General features: G+C 44.1%; 1 protein-coding gene across 5 annotated transcripts in view; it reads right to left on the reverse strand.

Annotated features, from left to right (window-relative positions):
- The window catches only part of itga11a (integrin, alpha 11a), a 133,764-nt gene that overhangs the window by 35,382 nt on the left and 72,700 nt on the right, over nucleotides 1-25,682 (reverse strand). For all 5 annotated transcript variants that reach the window (XM_069910501.1, XM_069910503.1, XM_069910500.1 and 2 more), the window contains exons 12-18: nucleotides 22,266-22,414; nucleotides 21,170-21,310; nucleotides 18,285-18,488; nucleotides 13,424-13,554; nucleotides 11,340-11,506; nucleotides 6,165-6,307; nucleotides 2,601-2,711 (exon numbers count right to left, since the gene is read on the reverse strand). In XM_069910501.1, coding sequence (XP_069766602.1) covers nucleotides 2,601-2,711; nucleotides 6,165-6,307; nucleotides 11,340-11,506; nucleotides 13,424-13,554; nucleotides 18,285-18,488; nucleotides 21,170-21,310; nucleotides 22,266-22,414 — 1,046 coding nt within the window. The remainder of the gene's footprint in view (nucleotides 1-2,600; nucleotides 2,712-6,164; nucleotides 6,308-11,339; nucleotides 11,507-13,423; nucleotides 13,555-18,284; nucleotides 18,489-21,169; nucleotides 21,311-22,265; nucleotides 22,415-25,682) is intronic.

The raw sequence follows: 25,682 nt of genomic DNA on the forward strand, positions 1-25,682 counted from the left end.
CCTGTCGAGCGGTGCGGCGGATGGGCGAGCACCTGTGATTTCCTGTCGGCGCGACGGGCATGGCAGGCTGTGCATGGTCCCCGAGCAGCGCGAGCCCCGCGCGACTGGCACCGGACGGCCCTTCCACAGCGCGAGCGCACTTCTCCCGGTCGCCACGGCCTTCAGCGCTTGCACCCGCGCAGACCCCAGGGACGGCTGGTTCGGCCCTGCACGTTAAGAGAGAGATGGTGGCTGTCCGCAAAGGCTGATCGGCAGCGCGCTGGGCCTGAGTGGGTGGGTAAGCAGGGGTGGGCAGAGGGTGTAGGTGAGGAGTAATGGGCAGGGGAAGTTATGGTGGTGTGAGGGGCAGTTAGAGGGAGGGATGAGTAGAAGGAGGGGTGGATAAGGAAGAGGTAAAAGGGGAGGGGCAGGGCGAGTAGGGGAGGGGTGATTAGAGGGTGAGAGACGGGTAGAGGGAGGAACAGGTTGAGGGGAGAGGCAGTAGAGGGGCGTGTATAGGATGGGGTAGGTAGAGGCAGAGCGAGTGGAGTGAGGGGTGAGTAGAGGTTGAGTAAAGGACTGGTCAGGTAGAGGGATGGTGGGTTGAGGGTGAATAGAGGCCTAGAGCCTGAGGAGTGAGCAGGAAATGCTGAGTCCTGATGCAGGCCAAAATGGACACAGCCTGTGAATGCTGACTACATCTCCACAGGGACCAAATATGTTTCCCTCAGGTCAAGCAAAGGGTGAATTTGAGTTACCTACTCCTGACCTGTAACATTATCCTCCTAAAGTTATATCCTAAAGTTTAACATTACATATGTTGAAAGAAGAGAAAACATGCAGATGTTGTTGAAAATTTTCAATAAATATTTAGTTCGGCCCTCGACTTAGTCCAAGTTTTTAATTTTGGCCCTCGGTGAATTTGAGTTTGACACCCCTGGTCTAAAGTGACAACCTTCAGACTGTGAACCCCTGGTCCTGGTCTTTCTGACCACCATGTTGACCCTTCCTGGGTCAATTCTGGCCAGTTCTATTTGAGGCTTTCTATGAGATCCCCTCTCAATCTTCTAAATTCCAGAAAAACATGCTGAGTTGAGTCAATGTCCCCATGCCAGGAGCTCTATCAAGAGCGTCCTGGCTGGCTACATCAGGATACAATACTGTAGAACATTGGGTCGGAGGACAATCCATAGAAGTGGTGTAGAGGATCACTGGAGTCTCCCTCCACTCCCATTGATGGAATCTCTGTCGAATAGAACTCGCAAAATAGTTAAGGACCCTGTCCAACCTGCACATAGCATTTTCCAGGGAAGTATCAGACGCAGTTTCACCAGGCTGAGAAACAACTTCCCATGGGCAGGGACAATAACTGATGAACTGCTCATACATTCCCTCTATTTAACAATATTTATTTTTGTACCTGTATCGTGCATAAATCACTTGTAAATGTGTGTGTGATGTCTATACATGTGTCGGCATATTTTTACATTGAGGACCGAAGAACACTGTTTTGTCCCATTGTACTTTACAATTTTATGATAATACTAAACTTGAACTTTAAAAATGCTTACCTAGCCATTTCATAAGGCATGTTGGTATGAGAGGTGATGCCATATTGTCTGAGACAATAGAGCTCCTTCCCAGAGGGTTATTAGGTGGGGTGCCCAAGGGAAGCTTGGGCCATTCCCCAACAATCATCCAAAAACTGCAAGGTTATAGATCAGTTCATACGTGTTCACCACGTCAACGATGTGTGAGTGGGTTTCCAAGCACTGGGAGATGGAAATTTTTCTGCACACCCTTGGAGGCATTTGTAAAACCAGATGGGGTTTTGCTCCAATCCAACAGTTTCATATTCAGTCTGCTACTAATTAAAATAAAATATAATTCCTAATCTTTTAAAAAAAACAAATTCCCTACCTGCCTTGGTAGGGCCAGAACTCACATCACTAGAATTATTACTCTGGGTCCACTGGTCCACTAACATTACTGCCACACCCCACTATGGTGACCAGGTTTCATTACATGGCAACATCCCATGTTCCACCCAATTAACGAAACAAGCTCCGTTCGTTTTGAAGGGTGGGAGGAAACCAGAGCACCCGGAGAAAACCCAGACACTGGGAGAACGTACAAACTCCTTACAGACAGCGCAGGATTTAAACCTGGGTTACTGACACTGTAACAGCGTTGCGCTAACTGTTCCAACCTTGGTAAGAGACTAGCACAGCCCAGCCACATCTGAGCAGTAGTGTTATTGCATGTTTGTGGCACTGTGTTGAACAAGAGGGTGCCCTTATTTAAGGCATGATTATAGGCCCTTTGTAATAATGATATGACTTCAATGCTCAGGTAGATCCTCCCAATAGGTTGTTGCTATTATTACCTAATAGCCTGAATATGCCTGAGGTGGTCTGATCTCGGAAGCTAAGCAGGCTCAGGCCTAGCCAGTACTTGGAGGGGAGACCACCAAGGAATACCAGGTGCTGTAGCGGTGCTGGACAAAGTGGCGACTCTCTGTCTGCCTTACGGTGGACAAAAGTTAAAGAATTTCAGGCATGTTACATTCTAAATGTAGTATTATGCGACAGTAATGGAACCTTTACCAAAACACCACCCACCGTGCTTCTAGCTGACGTCGGCCATCCATCATCCAAAACTGGGCCATATTCAGGATCCAAAAGGCTGAAATCCAATATGAATCTGATGGGTCTCACATAATCCAGGGTATCCTGAGAGAAACAAAGGATTAAAAGAAGAGCTTGAGCTGAGCAGGACGATGGGAGCAGAATTAGAAGAAATACTTTGTATTTTATAACGAGTCCTCACATCTTCAGGGCACTGCATAGTGGAGAAGCACCTTCACGTTGTCTGCACAGGTTCTCGAGCACGGACCAACCACCATTCGTTTGTCATTGGTCACCAAGTCATGACTTATATTAATTTTTTTTTTAAGAGCAGCACAGTTGGCGTAGCGGTTAGCACAAGGCTATTACAACTCCAGCAATCGGGACCAGTGTTCGAATCTCGCGGTGTCCATAAGGAGTTGTTGCACTCTCTTGTGGCTGCATGGGTTTTCCCCGGGGGTTCCAGTTTCCTCCCACCATTCATATCTTAATTGGGTGTAATTGGGCAAGCTCTTGGGCCAAAATGGCCTGTTACCATGCTGTATGTCTAAATTTAAAATTAAAAAAAAATTATATTAAGTCCAATTTTCTTGCAGGTGGCCCATAGTTTTGTGTGTCATGGAAATGCTTTGTTCAATTCACCACAGATTGGACTTCAATCAAAAATAGATGCCATTACATTACATTTAATTCATATGAATTAATACACTATTGTTATCTCCATTCCCTCAATTAATAAACGACATTAACAGAAATCTGAAGGGAAGTGCTTTTTTTTAAATACAGAGGGTGGTGGGTGCATGGAACAGCTGACAGGAAAGGTGGTTGAGGTACTAGTCAAGTCATCTGATTGGACAAGTACAACCCAACAAAACAGTGTTCTCTGGTCCTCAGTGCAAAACACACAGACATGCAATCAAGCACATAGACAATGCATATGCAGGAACTATTGGAACGTTTAACAAAAAAAATTGGAGGGATACATGAACAGGATGGGTTTAGAACAGCCATTCTCAACGGGGACTCCACGGCTTGCCTGGAGGCCACAGCAGATTTGAGTAAAAGCCTTATTTTATTTTCACCTCACACAACATGATTTTTTTAAAAATTTAATCGGTAGGAGAGAAGTACGGAAGAAACCAAAACTTGACAGCTTCCCATAATCCTTGAGCAGAGTCCTAAAAGGTTGTGAATGGCTGGTTTATGGGGTTATGGGCCAATTGCAAGCAGGTGGGACTATGTGTGGGTGGGACATTTTGGTTGACTTGGATATTGTATGACTATGAGCTAACATCATAGAGGACACCCCCCCCCCACCACAACAATCCTCCTGGTCACACCCTCTTCTCACTAATACCTTCAGGCAGAAGGTACCTCCAGTTCCAAGACTCAAGAACAGATTTTTCTTCCTGACAGCTATCATGTACTATCCTAACCTTGAACAACTCTGGGACCTCCAAAAGAGCTGTCTGCACATTGGAAACCACTCATTTTTTCCACCAACTGCAATTGTAAATATTTATCCATTCTTTCCTAGTTATTTTAATTTTAAATTTAGACATACAGCATGGTAACAAGCCCTTTTGGCCCACAAACCCATGCAGCCCAATCACACCTAATCAACCTACACCCCCGGTATGTTTCAAAGAAGAAACCAGAGCCCCTGGAGAAAACCCATGCTGACATGAGAGAACGTTCTAACTCCTTACAGGCAGCGGAAGATTCAAATCCAGGACCCAATCGTTGGCGCTGTAACAGCGTTGCGCTAACCGCTACGCCAAGCATTCTGCCCCATTGTCATTTTTTTGTCATGCTACACTGTAGTAATTTAATTTATTCTATTGTTTATACTGCTTTGGCCAAAGTAAAAGTATCAGTGCATTTGTATATTGCAATTATGTATCTTACAATCAACCCTCACCTTTCTCATTTCCCAAACAACCCCTCCTCCATTCAGTTTTATGAGGCAAGGGTAACAGAGCTGGGACTTTCCTTTTTGGATGGAGGATGAGAGGAGACTAAACAGAGGTCTAAAAGATTATGAGAGGCATAGTTAAGGTGGATAACAGGCACCATTCTCCCAGGGCGCGAATAGAAAACAGCAGGGGACATCTGGACAAAAGTGATGAGAGGGAAGTTTAGGGGGACAACAAAGGCAAGTTTTTTTTAAATATACAGAGTGTTGTAGAATGCCTTGCCAGGGATGGTGGTGGTTGTGAGTGAGGAATTAGGCTTGGTAGGTCTCAAAAGGCAAGGCACACACACACAGAACTAGAATCTACAAAGATCAAGGAAAAATCACTATGATTCAGTGCAGGGATGGCTCTGTACTACAAGGACACTAATTAAATGCACCCAACCCTTTTAACAATGCAGATTCTTACCAAAAGTTTCTCCAGTACCCTTCCACAGTTCTAAACCTAGAGTGAAGCAGGGTGGTCCCAAATTGGCAAAAAGGGGGAACAAAGAGCACATGGCATTTTTGTAGTGCTGGAGGGGCCCAGCCCACATCGTTAGCAGGAACCAATGGCTTGGTGCCAGGAGGGTTAATCCAATGGCCCAAGGCCAAGTACAGGCAGGCTGGAGAGTCCAGTCAATTTACATGGGACCAATGACAAGGTATGCACTGATTTATGGGGTGGGACCAAACCTTGATTGTCAGCTGGTGTGTCCTCCAATTAGGTAGGTAGGGAAGGAAGAGAGTAGTGTTGTCATGTGACAACTATAACCCTTCTCAAAATAGTGGTGGAGGCTGAAACACTGGTGGCATTTAAGAGACTCTTAGACAGGCACATGGATGGAAGAAAAATAAGGTAGGAAGAGTTTAGATTTTTTGGGAGATAAAAATAAATAGGTTGACACAAAATTGGGGCTGAAGGGCCTATACAGTGCTGGAATATTCTTTACAGATACTATTATGGGGGAAGGAAATTAAAAAACAAGGGGGTTGAGGTGACAAGCAAATGAGCTGTACAATGATGGGGAGACTGCAGCAGATGAGGGCTCAGGAGTGAATATGTTAATACAGGTTCAATTGTGATTTCATTATATTGAAGGCATAGGGAAATGACCCAGGTTCAATCCTGACCTGGGATACTGTCTGAGGAATTTCTATGTTCTTTCTGTGATTGCATAAGTTTTTCCTGGATGCCCCAGTTTCTTCCCACATCCTAAGGACATGCGGGTTGGTTGGCTAATTGACCTCTGTAAATTTCCCAAAGGGTGTGGGCAATTGGAGGGTTCATTGAATGTGGGGAAGATAAAATAGGAGCAGGGCAGGACTGGTGTGAATAGGCCAGTGTGGACTTGAAGGACTTGTCTCTATGCTCTGTGCCCTTCTAAATATGCAAAAGTGCTGGAGGACCTCAGCAGGTTCCACATTGTCTAGAGGAGGCAAAGATACATAACTAACATTTTGGGCCTGACCCCCTTCATCAAGGCCTCAGCCTGAAACTTTGGTTATATATCTTAGTATATTTACTACAATCACAGCATCTGCAGACTTTCTTGTGTTACTCTGTGTCCCTACAAATATGTGCTTCACAGTTTGGTACTTACCAGAACATGGAAATTGAATTGGTCGCATGTTTCCAATTCTGGTTCCACGCTTATGTTACTGTGGATGTTCTTCTCAAAGTTGTTATCGAAGAGTGCTCTGGGAGTGAATCTTCGTTCGTCAATGGAAACATTGTACCTTATGGCTAAATAAAAGTAAAATGACCTCTCCGTTGTCAGACTCCGCCTGACGCCTATTTTTACTGATGCTCAATTTCATTTGCAAGTCCTCAGCAAATTACACCCCCTGTAACTTGAAACTCAGTCAGGTGTGGGCCCCCTCCACAACAGTGCCAGGGAATGACCATGTCTGACACGCAAGAAGCTTGGCTTGTACCCTGGATATTCAATTGCATTACATCACTGAGTCACCCCACCATCTGTCTCCTGGAAGTTATCTGTGACCAGAAACCCGGCTGGTCAAGCCACATAAATAGCAAGACTAGAAGAACAGATCCTGGGTGTCCAGAGAAGACCTCACCATCTGCAAGCCACAAATTGGGAGTGTGATGGAATATTTCCCATTACCAGGATGACTGCAGGTTCAACACCTCTGCGGAAGCTTGACGCAAACAGTGCATTTGACAACCTTGAGCATTTATTTGCTCCACTGCTGGTTCAGTACACCTCATCTACCAATACACTGCAGGTACCATGCCAGTTCTCACACAAGATATAGGTGCAGACGAAAGCCAATCAGCCCATCGAGTCTACTCTGCCATTCTATCATGAGCTGATCTATCCTCCCTTCAGCTCCACATCCTGACCTTCTCCCCGTAACCCTTGATGCCCTGACTAATTAAATATCTGTCAATCTCTCCCTTAAATACACCCAACGACCTAGTTTACACAGCTGCCTGGGGCAACAAGTTCCACAGACTTGCGACCCTCTGGCTTAAGAAATTTCTCCCCACCTCTGTTTTCAATTGACGCCCTTTATCCTGAAGTTATGCTCTCTTGTCCTGGAATCCCCTAGCATGGGAAACCTCATCGCCACATCTACTCGTCCTGGTCTTTCAGCATTCAAAATGCCCTCCTTATCCTTCTGTTCTCCAATGGGGGCAGTCCAAATGTTCCTCCCAAACCCATGGTGTCTAGCACCAGGTGGGAGAAGAACAGCAGGCACATGAGAACACTCCTCCCTCATCATCCTAGCTCAAGCAAGATATCATCGTTGCTTCGTCACCACCGCCTGAACCCTGGAGCTCACTCCCCGAAGCAAAATCCTGAAAATCGAATGAATTCTATGAAAGTTGTTACATGGGACCAAATTGGGAAGTTACCGTATGTATTGGCATATACGGCAACTGGGTGTATAAGACAATCCCCAGAATTTCCACTTAAAATGTAGGTTTTGAGCTACACTTGCTGTATAAGACAACCCCAAGTCTGGCACCTACTGCCGAGAGATTACTGCCCCAATAGTCCTTTACCAACCACTCAGGGTGTTTCATCCACTTTTGCAGTGTTGCTTAATAGATAACCATGTTTCTTATGTTATGTAGGTGATGAAAATGAGTGATTCTAACATCAAGATCTGAGCTATTTTAGTTTTCTGCCTCAATGCTAGATCATTTCTTCTCATAAAATAACTGCACCATGAAGCAGTGGCTTTGAAGTATTTTCTGTGCTCTTGGTTGTCCTTAGCCCACTTAAGTGCAAAAGATGTGTATTTTATTTCTTGACACAACGTATCCATTTTGACTCTGCTCATGGACCACATCTGCTACATCTGCTCTAGAACTGGCTTGTGTGCAGTGCCTCCTCTTGCTGCACATTTCTGAAAACTTGAGCATTTCCAAGAAACCCTGTCTTTAAAAATGGTCACTGGGAGATTTATTGTGATTGACCTGACGAGGTAGTGTAAACAGAATGCACCCTGGGACCCTGGCTGTGTCAGCTGTTGCAAATGGCGACTGTTAGCTTTGTTTGCCGAGTTGTTACTTTAAGGGACATTAGACTGGTTTATATATTGTTTTAATAAAATATTAATAAAATATCCAGCTTCCCAAATGCACGTTTCAGTAGAAAAATATTTAGTGATAGGGCTGTAGGAGATGCGAGAGTTTTATGCTGTTCTCCATTGCCATGGGGGACACTAAACCACAGGATATTGGTTCGGATTTCATACTTGGCGTATAAGACGACTTTGGTTTGGGGGGTGACACATTTAAAGTTCAACTACCGTCTTATACTCTGACATATACCGTAATTCAAATCCGTTCACAAATGCAGCAACTGCGAAAAATGTCACACTGGTGGAGTAGAGTTTGTTCTGGGTAAGAGACACCAGCTTAATGACACAGTCAAAGAACCTTTGAATATATACTTGTAGTTTATATAACTTTCACGATCAAAGGATTAATCCAAATCATGTTATAACCATAACCATATAACCGTTCATAGCGTGGAAACAGGCCATATCGGCCCTTTGAGTCCACGCCGGTTCACTTGAACAACTCCATTAGCTTACTAAGTTATTCCTGATTTTAATCAGACCGTAACTTGCAGCAATATCTTCACCAGCCTACAAAATCCATTGCTTCCAACAATGCAATGCTACCTCAGTGAAGTATCCGCCTAGATGATCCATTATTGGTTACATTTAAGGAAAGACTGGATCGTTACATGGATAGGAGGGGACTAGAGGAGTATGGACCGGGTGCTGGTCAGTGGGACTAGGAGGGTGGGGATTTGCTACGGCATGGACTAGTAGGGCCGAACTGGCCTGTTCTGTGCTGTAAGTGGTTATATGGTTAAATGTTGGATCTCCAGAGGGGGGCTTGGACTGAACATCAATGCATTGAGTACAAGGGGTGAGGCAGCACAGTGGAAGTTACTAGTCCAGAGGTGTGCTCCATTCATCCAGAGAAGTGAATGAAAGAACTACCAAAGTATCTGGGAAATGTAATTCCAGTTGTTAGCAATCTGGAAACCTGAAGGAGCCCGACTCGTAGATTTGAGGAGAGAAATCTGCTTGGTTTGACCAATGTTTGAATCAAGATTCACCAATAAAAAGGTAATTGGGAGAATCCTGGGAATTATAGAGCAGTGAGTCTTTCATCAGTGGTGTTCAAACAATTGGAGAGGATTCTTAAGGATAGGATCTGTGAGCATTTGGAAAAGTCCAGTCTACTCAAGGATAGTCAGCGTGGATTTGTGAAGGGAAGGTCATGCCTCACGAGTCTAATCGAGTTTTTTGAGGAGGTAACACATCGAGGGTAGGGCGGTAGATGTGCTGTACATGGATTTTAGCAAGGCATTTGACAACGAGAAACTATCCAGAAAGTCATGGCACAGGATCAGTGGAACCTTGGCTGGGTGGATAAAACATTGGCTTGCAGGGAGAAAGCAGAGAGTAGTAGCGGAAGGAAAGTATTCTGCCTGGAGGTCAGTGACTAGAGGAGTGACACAAGGATCTGTTCTGGGACACCTGCTCTTTGTGATTTTATAAAATGACCTGGTTGAAGAGATGGAAGGATGGGTCAGTAAGTTTGTGGAGGAGTTGTGGATGGAGCTGAAGGTTGTCGAATGTTACAAGAGTTGGGCAGAGAAATGGCAGATGGAATTCAATCTGGATCTGTCTGAGGTGATGCATTTTGGAAGAACAAACCAGAAGGCTGAGCACAGGGATAATGGTTGGTTACTTAAGAGTGTGGATGAACAGAGGAACATTGGAATTCAAATCCATACATCCCTCAAGGTCACCACACAGGTTGATAGGATGGTTAAAAGGCCTATGGGATTAATGAAGCTCAACATTAATGATAGGGGGATTGAATTCAGATGTAGAGGGGTCATGTTGCAAATCTACAAATCTTTGGTCACCTCATTATTGGAAGGATGTGGAAGCTATGGAGAGAATGTTGTCTGGTTTGGAAAACAAGTCTTATGAGGCAAGGTTAGTAGAACTGGGACTTTTCTCTTTGGAGAGTGGAAGGATGAGAGGAGACTTGATAGAGGTCTACAAGATTATGAGAGGCATAGATAGGGTGGACTGCCAGCACCCGTTTCTCATGGCAGAAAAGCAAACACCAGAGAACGTATGTACAAAATGAAGGGAGGGAAGTTTAGGGGAGACATCAGGGATGTTTTTTATGCAGAGAATTATGGGTGCCTGGAATGGCTTGCCAAGGATGGTGGTGGAGGCTGAAACATTAGGGGCATTTAAGAGACTCTTAGACAGGCACATGGATGAAAGAAAAATAGGTTATAGGATAGAACGAGTTTGGTACTTTTTTTTTAAGGAATATATGGGTCGGTACAACATTGAGGGCTGAGGGGCCTATACTGTGCTATACTATACTATACTATAGTGTTCTATGTTCTAATATGGCTGACTAAACTACCTCCTTGGTTCAGGGGTATAATTATGAATATACACAGACAGTGCTAGTAATATCTGTGACTCGTGAATGAATAAAAAATTGCACCTTTAAGGTAGCAAGATAGCCCAAGGCATTGGAAATAAAGTTTGGCACCAAGCCATGTTAAGCCCAGCCAGAAGAATGGATTTTGAGATCAGTTTTAAACCAAGTCACCCACCACACTCCCTGTGAAAAATGTACCTTTTTTCATCTGCCCACCACCCCCCCCCCCCCCCCCCACCCTGCGCTTTCTCCCAAGCACCTTCAAACTATGCTCCCTCATTTCAGCCAAGGGAAAAAAGTGTCTGGCCATCCACATGATCAATGCATCTCCTCATCTTGTACACCTCTATTTATAACAATGATCAAGTTCACTTGACCTATCCTCGTAAGGCATGCTCTCCAATCCAGGCAACATCGTTGTAAATCTCCTCTGCTCCCTCTCTGCAGGATCCCCATCCTTCCTGTAGTGAGGTGACCAGAACTGTGGTATCTACCTCAAGTCTTAGACAGCTGGAACTCTTGATGGCTCTTGAACTCAATCTCACGGTTAATGAAGTCCAATACACCTGCTCCTTCTTAACCACACTATCCACCTGTACAGCAGCTTTGAGTGTCCCATGGACATGGACCCCAAAATCTCTAAGTTCTTGAATCGAGTTCAACGCCCAGCTGACAGTAACTTGGATCAGCTTTGTGGTACTGGATGAGGTCAGGAGTCCAGATGCCTTGATGCATGAGGGTGGAACCAACCTTTCCTGTCGGTCGCTGGTTGAATTTCCAGCTCTGTAATAGTGGGACACTCACTCACCCAAGGTGTCATTCTGAAGTCCAGGGGTTTTGGTGGTGACTGTAAAACAGATAAATGCAATCATGCAGTTGCACTCTTTGTCATTTCGCCTGCAATCTTTGTTGAAAATGTTGATCTTTGGTGGTTCAAATCTCATGCTGGCATTGACCTGGATTATGCTGCGAGACCTGTGGATTATAGAAAGAGATTCTTGGGTAAACCAGCACCTCTGAAGCAACAAGATTGTTGATTTTGAACGGCACATCCACAATAGACAAAGGCTGTAGGGAAATAGGCCCTTCAGTCCAAATTGTCCATGCTGACCCAGCTGCCTCCTTGCATTTGGTCCATCCTCCCTCAACACTTTCCGTCCATTTACCTGCCTTCCTCAGGCAGCTTACTTCTTATATACATCACCCTCTCTGTTTAAGGTTGCCCCTCTAATCACCTCTAAATCTTTCCCCTCACTCTAAATCTATCGCCTTTAGCTTTGGACTTCTCTACTGGGGCCTGCCATCTTATCTATGTCATGTATGATGTTGTAGACCTCTACAAGGTCAGCCTCGAGGACCTTTCTCCAGGGTCTCCTCTACATTGGAGAGAATGGACGCAGACTGGGAGATCATTTTGTCGAGCGCCTCGGCTCTGTCTGCTGCAATAGCGTGGATCTCCCAGTGGCCAGTCATTTCAATTCCCCCATCTCATTCCCTTGCCGACATGTCTGTCCATGGTCTCATGCACTGTCAGACTGAGACCACCCATAAATAGGAGGAACAACATCTCATCTTCTGACTGGACACCCTCCAACCAGATAGCATTAATATTGACTTCTCTGGCTTGGGTTAGCCTTACCCCCTGCTTCCCCGTCGTGTCTCCCTGTCTCCTTTACACACAGACATGATCAATTCTATCTCGTCTTTTATAACATCCAATTAACTCTTTTTGTTGGTCTGGATTCCTCCCCCATTTGTTTGGATTCTGAAACTTTCTGATATTTCCTACTTCTGGCTTTTCTGATTTTACCTTGAAGAAGGACAGAGGCCTGAAATATTGGCAATATCTTTGTCTCCTATTGATGCTGAAATGGCCAGCTGAGTCCTCCAGGATTTTGTGTGTTTCTACTACAATGACAGCATCCAGCCTATCATATTTCACTCTAGGGAGAAAATCCCCAGCCAAGTCAATCCCTACCTATAACCCAAGCCCTTCAATATCCTCATGAATCTTTTCTGCACCCTTTCCAGCATAATGACGTCCTTCCTCTAGCCGAGCAAGCGCAATACTGTGGTCTTGCCAACGTGTCAACTTGGCCTGCGACATCATGGGCACCAGACTTCACTCCATCGAGGACATCGACAAGAGGCGGTGTCTTAAGAAAGCGGCCTTTATCCGCAAAGACCCCCACCATCCTCTTTACTCTGCCACCATCAGGGCAAAAGTACAGGAGCTAAAGACGAGCTCTCAGCAGTACAAGGACGGCTTCTTCCCCTCCGCCATTACATTCCTGGATGAACAGTGAACCACAGACACGGCCTTGCTTTGTCTTTTTCATTTTCTTGCACTAATTTATTTATTATGAAATGTGGTTTATAGAAATGTTTGGACTGTGACGCTGCCACAAAACAATGAATTTCGTGGCCTGTTCATGACAATAAATTCTGCTTCTGAACGTGTTGTAAGTGTGGATTTGCCAGCAACTTGTACAAATGTAACATGACATCCCAACGTTTGAGCTCATTGATGGAAGTGAGCATGGGTCAGTAGAATGTAGTCCTCAGTGCATGGCTAAACACTCAGCATCTTCTCAGCAATGGATAGGCAGGGTCACATTGAAGTGTAAGCACATGGACCTTTGGATGAGTCTCAAAGTGAAACAGATGGCTGTGAAGTCACTTCTACACAGCCTGGGGAAATCAAAGAAAGCACCTTTCCTATGGAAGTGGGAGGCTTGGACTGAGATCAGTTAACTCACTGCAGACCATGAAATGAACCATGATGACTTGTGATTCTCGTGCCAAGTGGTGTGTTGTGGTTGGACTAATGGTGAACATTGTGATCAAACAAATTATTGGCAAAAATCCTCGTAAAAACGTCAATGAACCAACCACAACTGAACAGCACTGCCGAGCGCTCCGATTGCCAGGTCCACCAGCCCGTCTTCGTTCATGTCCAATTGTCCATGGATACTGCGGCCAAAGTATAGCAGGCCAGGACTGACGTCCGAGGCCCTGATCCTCTGAAAAGCAGCAATCGGAGAGAAAGGTGGGTGTGTAATATTGCTGGGTGAGGGGTGACGCCAAACAACATTCGGTAGAAATGAGAGCAGGAGTTGGCCCGTCAAGCCTGCTCCGCCATTCAACAGGACAGTGGCTGATCTGGCCACCTACCCGTCTGCTCCACATAGCTCTTATTTCCCTTAAATATTCATAAATCTGTCTATCTGTTCTCTGCCAGTCTTCTCAGTGAGGATATCAGGGTAAGAGGCTGATGACCAATGGTTTGAATAATATGGTTGCCTTCCCTAAAGGAGGGGAGCTGAGGAATTCCAGAATACAAGCAGGCCATTCAGCCCATTATATCCATCTCAGCCTGTAGTTGCCCATCCAAAATGTTCCCATTCTCCAGTACTTGGGCCCTAACCTTTCATACCTCAGCAATTCAAGTGATCTTCTCGACAACTCTGAAATGCCGTCCGTGACTCTAATTCCATTGTCCTCTACACGGGTGCATTCCAGGAACTCGCCACTCTCTGAGGGGGAAAAAAAATGTTCCCCCCACCCCCTCACATCCCTTCTAAATCTCTGCCTCTGGTTCCTTTTTTGATCCCTGTGGAAAAGGTTCCTGCAGTCTCCCCTATCTATACCTCACCTCAGGCATGTGGGGACTGAAGCCAGGGGAGTGAATGAGTGTGTCTAACTCACCTCCACAATCCGGAGCACCACAGGGCTGAATTCTTAGCCCCCACTCTACTTGCTATACACCTGTGGCTTGGTACAAAAACTACACCATTTCCAAGTTTGCTGACGACTCCAGGGGAGTGGGTTGTATAAAAAGGGGGGATGAGCCAGCAAACAGGAGAGAAGATTGAAAACTTGGCTGAAGGGTGCACCAACAACAACCTCACACCCACTAATCACCAAAAACAATCCAGTAATCAGTGGGGGATCAGAAGTGGAGAGGGTGAGCACACTTAAATTCTCGGGAGTATTTCAGAGGACATTTCCTGGACCCAATCACTAATGGTAGTGGACACATCCCAGGCAAAACTCTTCCCATCATCAAGAAAATCTACAGGGAACGCTGCCGTCGGAGAGCAGCAGCAATCTTCAAGGATCCACACCACCCAGCACATGCTCTGTTCTCACTGCTGCCATCAGGAAAGAGGTATCGGTGCCACAAGACTCGCACCACCAGGTTCAGGAACGGCTGCTCCCCTTCCACCATCAGACTCCTCAACAACAAACTCAATCAGAGACTCATTTAAGGACTCTTACATTGTACACTTTATTATTGAATAATAATTTTTTTTCTGATTGAACAGTGAATTTGTTTACATTTCTTGCTCTGTTTACATCTCTCGCTTTTGTATCTTTTCTCGAGTACCATTTCTTGCATTACTGATAAGTAGAAATTCTGCCTTGGGTAAGGATGGGGAAACTCAGATGGGATTCTCTGCCTCTTGAATATAAATGGACGTGTTCAGACTGAGAGTGATCATACGTCTCCAAGCAGAATCAGAGAATGCAAGAAATACTCAGCAAGTCCGGTGGAATCTATGGGAAGGGAAACAAATTCCCTTCAGACAGATAACACTGGACAATGAAGATTTTGCTTCCTGAACACTATTGGGTATATTTTATGGGTATTGGGATTTCAAAAATCACCTTAAAAACAATTCCTATCATGAACTGTTTATTTTTAGATATAAACCTGTTTTTTTTTTAAAATTTTTCTCTAATCTTTTAAGTCTACTTTAAACATACAAAACTATGAAGTGCAGTGTTGTTGAAAATTAATTCTCTGCATTTGTACTTGGACGTCTTCCCTGCTGATCTTGGTGCAATCGGTGACGAACATGGTGAAAGATTTCACCAGGGCACTGCGACCGTGGAAAAGCGGTATCAAGGGAAGTGGAATCCATCAATGCTGGCCAACTATTGTTGGACACTGACATGAGAGGCATCAGATGCTGAGTACAAATGAAAATCAATGGGAAAGCATTTTTTGGTCAGTTGAACCAACACAACTTGTTAGTATTATATGATTAAACAGCTAAATTAAATAAAAATTAATTTAATGTTTCTCCAATTTCCTATGTGATACGGCAAATCTGAAATTATCTGAAATCAGCTTGAAGTTGTCTATCATAATCCCCAATTATTTATTTTTCAGGAAGCAAACCATTAGAAAACATTGTTGCCCAGTGTATCTTCTCCCCAGAAATATTACCTTTTTCTTTCCAGAGATGATGCATTTCCTGGCTTTATTTCAGATTCTCGGCATCTGCTAGAGGGTTGGGGTGTGAGGTTCAGGGAGCATCCACAGAAGGAAATGGAGAGTCAACATTTCAGGACCCGAAGCAGAGTTTCAACCTGAAATGTTGACGGTCCATTTTCCTCCACTGACGCTACCTGACCCACTGAGTTCCTCCAGCAGTTTGTTTTTTTTTAAAAGGATCTCGATTTCAGTACCAGCAGTCTCTTGTGTCCCCATCTGCAGGTTTTTTTTGCTTTTGAACACAGTTCACTGTTGGCTTGCCATTTGCTAACCTGGGAATTTTTGTCATTACTGTGTCTGCTCGAGTACAAACAATGGATGAAAGAGCTCAGACGCAGCTGGCTTCCAAACGGAAGTGAACAAATCCAGTGACCCTGATTTAACTCTCAGAAGGAACTAAAACAAAAAAAAGCACTGAAGTTCACTTTGAATAAGATTATTCTATTTAAGCTCTCACGAACATTTGTTTTCACTCAAGTAAATTCACAACCTCAGAAATGATTAACCACTCACAGATTCATCAACAAAATTCATTCACCTGCTATCAGCCAAATGCCATGAGGAACAGGCATGAAATTCTTAGTAGAGATACACAGGAGACTACAAACGCTGGAATCTGAACCTAAGCATTCTACTGGCGGAAATCAGCGGTCGACCAGCTGATAAAGAAGTTTGGCTTGAAACTGACCACTCTTTTTCTCCAACTGATGCTGAGTTCCCCCAGTAGAGTGTGTTTAGCATAAAATTTTTAGTTGCCATAAAATTATTTCCAGGGTCCTGCTATTTGTTGTTTGTTTGAAATTAAAAGATTAAGAAAGCCTTACGTGCAGTAAAACCCCCAGTATCTGGCACCTACGGGGATTGGTAAATGCCAGATAAGTGAATTTGCCAGTTGTTTGAGTTTGTGTGTTGCGTGGTTGGTAAACTAACCACTAGGGGGCGCCAATCTTAAACTTTCCTATTTATTTTCTGTGATTTTTTTTGCCTGTTGCTTGAGGCTGCCAGTTGCCTGAATTCCAGATAACTGGGATCTTACTGTATATAGCTCTTTCCTGTACATAAGGATGACTGAAGAGGCCTTATGCCTTGCATACCTTTGAAATGTAGTCTCCAATGTCATTCAATTTCTACACGACAAGCTCTCACAAACAAGCAACGATGTGAGAACTTAAACAAGAAAGTCTGCAGATGCTGGGGTTGAGGGCAATACACAAACATTCTGGAGAAACTCAACAGGTAACGCAGCGTCCATGGGAAGGAAAAGATAACCAACATTTTGGGTCAGGATGCATATTATTTGATTTTCCCCCTGAGAAGAGTATCTTTATATTTTAAGTGCTTTTTAAATGCAAATTAATGGTGCCTGGAAGAATTAAATTTATGCCAACAATAATCCAGGTTCTTGAACCTCCAAACTACCCGAACCATAACACGACTCCAAAGATCTGTCTGCCTCTACTATTGAAATAACACCTTTTTTTTAACTACTGCATCTAGTTATCTTTTTATATTTACAGTAAATTCTCTGTTATCCGAAATTCAAACAACTGGCAACCTCAAGCGACTGGCAAAATAAAAAATTGTGGAAATTGCTCAAGTTGAAAAATGGCACACCTTGCCGTTAGTTCTCCGTTCACACAGCATGCAGTCTCAAGCAACCTGAAAATTCACTTTTCCGGCATCTAACAATCCTTATGGGTGCCAGATACCAGGGTGTTTTACTGTATTATCTTGTTTATTCTCTCATGTGGATCGTGTTAATTTAACATACTGATTGTTAGTGTGTTTTATGTACCAATGTAGCTGCAGCAAGAATATCATTGCATCTGTACATTGTACTTCTGTATATGATAATAAAGTTTCATCACCATCGATTTGGTAGCGTTTGGGAAATGAGTAAGACAGGGAAAGGGCCACTCTGCCTGATGCATTTGGACCAATCTCGGTTAAACAAAAGAGCTGCTACATATTTAACTAACTAGTCTGGAAAAAAAGAAAGAAAACAAAAATCCGATTTTTGTTTTCTTTCCTTTTTTATCTTTTCTTTTATTTTAGATGAGCTAATTATGGGTTGTCATGGATCATATTATTAATTAAGATAGAATTTATCCTTTGTTTATATACCAGGATTGTTTAATTTTCGTCCTATCTATTTTTTTATCCAGAACTATATTGGGATATATTATGAGAAAGGAATAAACTGTTAATTGATAGAATTTGATGTTTTAAAGAAATAAGTTAAATAAACATTTATGGATAGGATTTTGATTGAATTATATGTTTAATTTGTTATATGTATATGATATGAGCTGTTGTTTGCTATATTAGATGACTTTGTATGTAGGATTTACAGGTCAAACTCAATAAAAATATTTAAAAAAGAAAGAGTCCCATTGATCCAGGTTTCAAACGGCAGCAGAATTCCCAGCAAGGTTAGAGGAGTTGCCAACCCACCACTGGATCTCCTACCTGTTTGTAGCCCTTCAGGATGTTTTTGTCACGTCCGTGAAACACGTAAACTGCTCCACGATGGTTATCTTCCAGTGGTGCTCCCACCACCACGTCATTGAACTTATCGTAGTTGAGGTCACGAACGGCAGCGATGGTGGAGCCAAAGCGAGAATTTTGGGAAGTGTTGGAAATTTCCAGAAAACTATTGAAAATGAAAACTCTCTGTAAAACAAACCAGCAGGTTCTAAATGTTACGGCAGAATCTTGTACTAAAATTTGCCTGTAAAACTGTGAAGAAAGCAAAAAGCCAATAGCAAGGAATATCTGCCACAGATGCAGGTGAGCTTAGCAAAGGCCTACAGGAGGTTTGGATCCTGAGAGACTGAATGTAGTTGTTTGCTCTTCTGCTTGGATCATATTGAATACTGGTCTGCAAAGGGAATTCATTCATTTCTGCAGATGTGGGCAGTACGGGCGGGAATTTTAGTTCAGAATCAGAATTTATTGTCATGTCACAAAATTCATTGTTTTGCAGCAATGAAAACATTATTATAAACACCTTACAAAATATATAAAAATACTGCAAGAAAATGTGCTTCAGTTTTACTTCCTCCAAGGTACATCTTCTCTCTGCTTCCCTCAGCCCTATGGCACACATCCACATCAATCTAAATGTGGCCCATTCAGCCATCTGATTTCAGTCATTCTGTCATTGCCAGATCTCATGTTAGGCTTTATATTCAGGACAATCTCATTTCCTTTCCTCCTGTACCTCCTTGGCCTCTTTCACCAAGAATTGCTTATCTGTCTTTGTCTCTTCCCATCGTCAATTTTATAACAGCTCGGAGGTTTGTCTGTGTTAGAGATTCAAGATTCCTTTGTTGTCATGTAATAGGACAGAACATGTAATATTACATGAACTTGCCTTCTGCCTGCTGTATGACAGAGAGTCACCACTAGTGTTGCCCGGTGCCCCATACAGTAAGCGAGAAACAGAAGCAAAAAGAGAGTCACTGTTGTTGACGATATCTGTACACATACTCTTCTTGAACTGAGTGGATAATGTTCAGAGCATTTTTTCCCCCATCATATACCACCTTAAGTAATCCCCTACTAACCATAGAGCGCCTATGGCATTATCAAGGTTCGAATCCCACGCTGTCTGTAACGAGTTAGTACGTTCTACCCCCCCCCCCCCCCCCCAGTGTGGGTTTTCCCTAGGGGCTCCAGTTTCCTCCTACCATTCAAAACATACCTTGAGTTGTAGCTGGGGTAATTGGGTGGCATGGACTTGTGGGGTGTAAGGGCCTGTAACCATGCTGTATTTCTGAATTTAAACTCAGCAGGTCGCGCAGTGTCCAGAGAAAGTAAAAGGCAGTCAACATTTCAGCCCTGATCCCTTCATTGGGAATATGCCTCTCCTCGCCTCCTCCCCTCTCCCTCACTTTTTTTTATTCACGTCACTACCTCTTCCATATTTACGAAAAAGGGCTCAAGCCCGAAACGTTGGGTGCCTTTTATTTTCTATGGACGCTACCTGACCTGCTGAGTTTCTCCAGCACTTTTCTGTACTGCACTAGATCCCAACATCTGTAAATATTCCTGTTAAACTATGAGTGGTTGTCCTGTCCTGATTACAGTCTTAGATTAGGAAAATAGGGAGTATGGCCAAACCTTGGAGAATTTGGCCTGTAAGATGTTGTGATTCTATTGCTATAAGTTTCTTTGGACATCAACGTCATCTAAAATGGGTTTCTTTGTAAAGTGAAAAATGCAGAAAACTGCTGAATTGTGATTTGTTACTTAATGTCTGCCCATTTAAAGTATTAATATTAAGGCCAGCCTCTTTATGGCCACTCAGCAAATGCTATCTACAAATTCGCCGATGACACCACAGTTGCCGACAGAATCACAGACGACAATGAGGAAACATAGAGGAGGGAGATGCTGTCGATCAGCTTGTTGAGAAGTGTGACAACAACAACCTTTCACTTAACGGGAATCATGAAAGCACGAAATAGTCCTCATCGTGGGGTCATCAGTGAAGTGGGTCAAGAGCTTCAAATTCCTCGGTGTCAACATCTCCAAGGATCTGTTCTGGACACTCCATGTTGACACAATCATGAAAAAGGCTCACCAGCAGGCTATACTTTGAGAAGTTTGAGGAGATTCGGAATGTCACTGAAGACTCGTAAGCTTTCACAGGTGTACTATGGAGAGCATTCTGGCTGGTTGCATCATTTTCTGGTATGGAGGTGCCAATGCTCAGGACAGGAAATAAAACTCCAGAACGACAGACCAGTGGTTAACTCAGTCTACGACATCATGGGCATCAGTGTTCCCTCCATCGAGGACATCTACAAGAGGCGGTCTCTTTTATATAAAAAAAAACCAGCCTCATTCCTCGGGGACTCTCACCACCCAGATGATGACCTCCTCACTCTCCTACTGTAAGGAAAAAGGTACAGGAGCCCGAAGACGAACTCTCAGCGGCACAAGGACAGCTTCTTCCCCTCCGCCATCAGATTCCTGAATGAACAATGAACTGCAGGCACGGCCTCACTTTGACATTTTCTTTTTCTTGCACCTATTTTTATTTATTTTGCAAGGTGGTTTACAGAAATATTTGCACTGGGATGTGGCTGCAAAACAATGAATTTCGTGACCTGCTCGTGACAATAAATTTTGATTCTGAAAAGGATGCTCCAGGCTTCCATAGTGTAGCATACCCCTGGTCCCACTCCCTGCATTCCCAATGTAACTGCAGAAGAATAGTCCTGGAAAGGAATCAGATAAAGGCAGCAGGCCCTGAAAAAGTTGTGGTCATTCTAAATCTGCATTCTAGTGATTGCAGAACCCAAATGTGCAGGTGAAATTCAGCAAGTCACAGCTCTCGCAGTTACCTTGTGGAGGGAATAGATGTAGATTTTTCCTTTCTCTCTGCCATCACTGAAATACATGGGAGCACCAACCAGTAAAATGTCTGTCACTCCATCAGCATCCACGTCCACGGGCGCTATCTCACTTCCAAAGTAGGATCCGATCTGAAGGAGACACGGAGAGAATGATCCACTGGTGGTTTAATAGTCAGTGTTAAATATTATGAGTGAGTGTTGTGTCGGAGTAAGCAGAAAGAGATCATGGTTTGAGCATTTTTAAATTGTACTGGACCCTGGAGGAACTCAGCGGCTCGAGCAGTATCAGTAGGAGAAAGAGAACGGTCGATGTTTCAGGTCTGACCCCTTGCCCTAAGGCAAGGCGGGCCAGATAGATAGATGGGACGGAATGGGGCAAGGGGTCCGAGAACAGATGGGAGTGGTTGAAGGTCAGAGTTTAGGTGGATCTAGGTAGGGGCAAGGGTCAGAGGACAGGAGGGATGGCGAAGGGCAAGGGTCAGAGGGCAGGAGGCACTGGGAGTGGGTCGAGGATCAGAGAACGTGGGGCTGGGATAGGGGCAAGAGTCAGAGGGCAGGTGTGGCTGCTGGAGCAAGAACAGTGGGAATACACTGAGGGAATACACTGAGGCTGAGGGATAAGATGGGTAGGTATTTAGAAAGCCAGAATTCTTATTATGAAATTCCTCAGAAATTTAGCTGTTATTGGGTGAAATATGCAGCTTTTGTCTCATTGAGGTTTATTAATAACGGCATTGGTTACGATAACAGATCCATTTTTCAAAACAACCTAAGCCCCTGAGGATTCACAGCAAAGCTCCTCAGCCAGGCCCAATCCTACTTTTAAATATGCAGCCTGATCGAGCTGGGAGAACTGCCACAGGGAATTAGAATACAATCCATCTGTCACACTGCTTTGATGTGCTCCATTCCAGTTGTCCTGCATCAGGGCAGACGGCACATAACACGTGTTGGAGAGGACGGGGGTGGGGGGGAAATTGGCATTCATGCGAACTACATCTGTGTTGCGTGTGTGCAGAGAGTCAATGGAACAGTAACACATGGATGGCTTTCCCCTCTAAGCGAGAGCTCTGCGACCACTCACCTGCTCACCCTTCAGCGACTGCTGAATTGTGACATTTCCGTTGTTCCTCATTGTGAAGATGATGACCTTTCCGGTATGATTGAACCTGGGAGCACCCGACACGTACCACCTCCTCCCGGATCTTGGCATCACCGAAGTAATGGTGTAACCTGAAAGGCAAAACACCGAGCGTTGGGGGGGTGGTGGTGGGAGTACCAGCTTTCTGAGGAAAAGTCGTTGATCTCCATCAAGGACATCTACAAAAGGCGATGTCGTAAGAAAGCAGCCGCTACCCTCAAGATCCTCACCACCCAGGCCGTGCCCTCTTCACACTATTACCGTCAGGAAGAGTGGCTGGAGCCTGAAGACAAACACTCAGTGGCACAGAAACGGCTTCTTCCCCTCTGCCATCAGATTTCTGAACGGACAATGAACCACAGACATGATCTCCCTTTCTTTTTGCACATTTATTTATTTTTACATGTAATTTCTAGCAATATTTGCTCTGTGACGCTGCCATAAAACAACAAAATCTGTGACGTGTTCATGACAATAAATTCTGATTCTGATCTCAATCTCTCAGGACATGAGAAGTGGGATTTTTGGCCCTTCCAAACCATTCATTTTTGGCCTCAGCCCCATTTTCTTTCTGTCTTCATAACCCTTGACTTCCCTCTAGACCAGTGGTTTCCAAACTTTCTCTTTCCACTCACATACCACCTTACGTAATCCTTAAGCCATAGGTGCTCTGTAAGAGATTACTATGTGGGTGGGAAGATAAAGGTTGAAAACCCACTGTTTTAATCGTCCCTAATTGACTTGTTATGTGCACGTTTTCATAACTCCAAAGAAAATGGGCTATTTTTCTCAAGCAGTAACAATTGGCCTAGAGCATTGGTTCTCAACCCTTTTTTTTCCCCTACTCACATACCACCTTAAGAATTCCCTTTCTAATCATAGAACACCTATAGGGATTACTTAAGGTGGTATGTGAGTGCAAAGAAAACATTTGAAAACCACTGCTATAGACCAAGAAATGACTTTGCTGGCCTTGAGTATATGCAAGATTTAGCCTTGGCAGGTAACACCTTCAGAAGAATCATCTGAGAACATCTGGGATTCATAGCAAAGTTCCCTAGTTTCCTCTCAACGTCCACCTTGTCAAGCCCTTTCAGAGGTGTGAGGCATTCAGTGTTACCTCTCATCCATCTAAATTCCACCTCGTACATACCCAATCATTCTTTTCTCATCATAAAAACCTTTATCCTATCTCTGTTTCTGTCTCCACAAATGCTGCTTGACATGATGAAGATATGCAGCATTTTCCACTTTTAGATCAGCCTTTGAGTCAGATACAATACACAAATGTGCTGGAGAAACATAAAGGGTCACGCAACATCCGTAGAGAATGAAACGTAGCCAATGTTTCAGGCCTGGGCCCTTCAACAATTTACCCTCGACTTCCTGCAAATTCTTTGTGTCCTGCTGAGTTTATCCAGCACGTTGGTGTATTGCACTCTATTCCAGACTTTCTTGGTTAACTCTTTGACTCTGGAGGTTGTGGGTTGAAGGCCCACTCTGACTGTCCCCTACGGTCTTGAAGAGATTGGACATGCCTTTTCTTGGAGGAGAGGTTGTAACATCTTGGGGTGAGGAAGATTGCCAGGGACCATTCAGAGAAGAGCAGACATCCCACACAGATTATTATGTCACTGTTTGTGGGATTGGGTATGGGGACATGGGAATAGCTTGGGTAGAGAATTTGGAATGGGCATGTTGGGCCAAAGGGTCTTATTCCAGGCTGTAAAACTCTGATACAGATATCACATGTTTTGAATCATTTGAAACTTGTGAAATTATGTTTCAAATTCAGTAAAGCTCTGCGGTTTTGGAACATTGCTTCTCCATGAGACCAATAACAATAGTTTTCTAATTAACAAGGAATGTTTTGACTGAAATAAAATAAACCTGGAGTGAAAATCCCAGTGTAGAGCAATTAGACTGGATCTAGCATCTCCTTTTCAATGAGTGAGTGCTCTTGCTCGGTTACAGACCAGCAATCTCTGTGAAGGGGCCAGATGGAGTGTTCGGGGTTGACATCCTGTGAACTTTGAGGGGTGCCAACAGTGAACTCTTGTGAGGCAAGGCTTGGGGAATGGGTGCACTGGCCACATGTACGGAGCCACACAAGATGGACAAGTTTGTCGTTTCTCATCTGTATTTGCTGTGCAGGAGGTCATAGGAGCTAAAGAATTAAAGGGAGTAACAGATAATGTCTTTAACCATCTCCCGATTACAAAGGAGGTGATCCTAAAGCATATTAAGGAGGATAAACCCTGGGGTCGGATGCCTTCTGGGAAGGGAAGATCAAAATTGCAGGGGGCCTGTCAGGGATATTTCAAATTTAAATTTGGACATGTACAATGGTAACAAGCCCTTTCTGACCGAGCCCATGCCGTCCAAATATCCCAATTGACCTACAACCCCCAATATGTTTTGAACGGTGGGAGGAAATTGGAACCCTCAGAGGAAATCAATGCAGACACAGGGAGAACAAACTCCTTCAGACAGCACGGAGCGTAGGGATCTGAAGGGTGACTTTACATACAATCCTCAGGGTGGGGGGGGGGGGGGGCAAAGATAAGGTGAAAAGTGAGGGGCAATCTTTTCCAAACAGAATGTGGTGGGTCTGGGTGATAAGGCAGTATTGGGTACCATTATGAAATTTGAAGGGCATTTAGACAGGTTCATAGAGAGGAAAGGCTGGGAGGGATCTGAGGGGTGGGACTAGCTCACGGTGATATGGATGAGTTGAGCTGAAGAGCTGTACAACACAAAAACTTAAAACCCAACAACCCAGCTCCTGAAGTGGACAGTTCTGGGATGGCACATTTGGTGTAGCAGTTAACACATCGCCTTTCCAGCACCAGTGATCGGAACTGGCGTTTGAATCCCCCGCTGTCTGAAAGGAGTTTGTATGCTCTTCCCGTGTCTGCGTGGGTTTTTTCTGGGGTCTCTGGGTTTCCTCCCACCCTTCAAAACATACCAGGGGTGTAGGTTAATGGGTTGTAAATTGGGTGGCACGGACTCATGGGCTGAAATGGCCTATTTCAGTGCTAAATTTAAATTTAGAAATTTAATGCTGCTATTAACCTCCTCAAACCTCTCTCTCCTTCATTCAATGTCTGTGGTAAAGCAAGTTTCAGACACTGCAACCTGTATGCCTGCATGGTACCTAATCACCAACAACTGAAAATGTGATGTGCACACTGGGAGCTTTTGCTGTGGAGCAGGCCATCATTATGTGCTCTTCTCTGGCATGACAGGCTAATTTAGTAACTTTAATCACGTAAACAAATCACATTATTGTTTCAGAGTGATGCCATGGTATCTGGCGACGTTTTGCCTGAGGAGCTGTAAAGCATCTGGAGGCACGTG

Source organism: Narcine bancroftii, chromosome 14, assembly GCF_036971445.1.
Source record: "Narcine bancroftii isolate sNarBan1 chromosome 14, sNarBan1.hap1, whole genome shotgun sequence".
Classification (NCBI taxonomy): Eukaryota; Metazoa; Chordata; class Chondrichthyes; order Torpediniformes; family Narcinidae; genus Narcine; species Narcine bancroftii.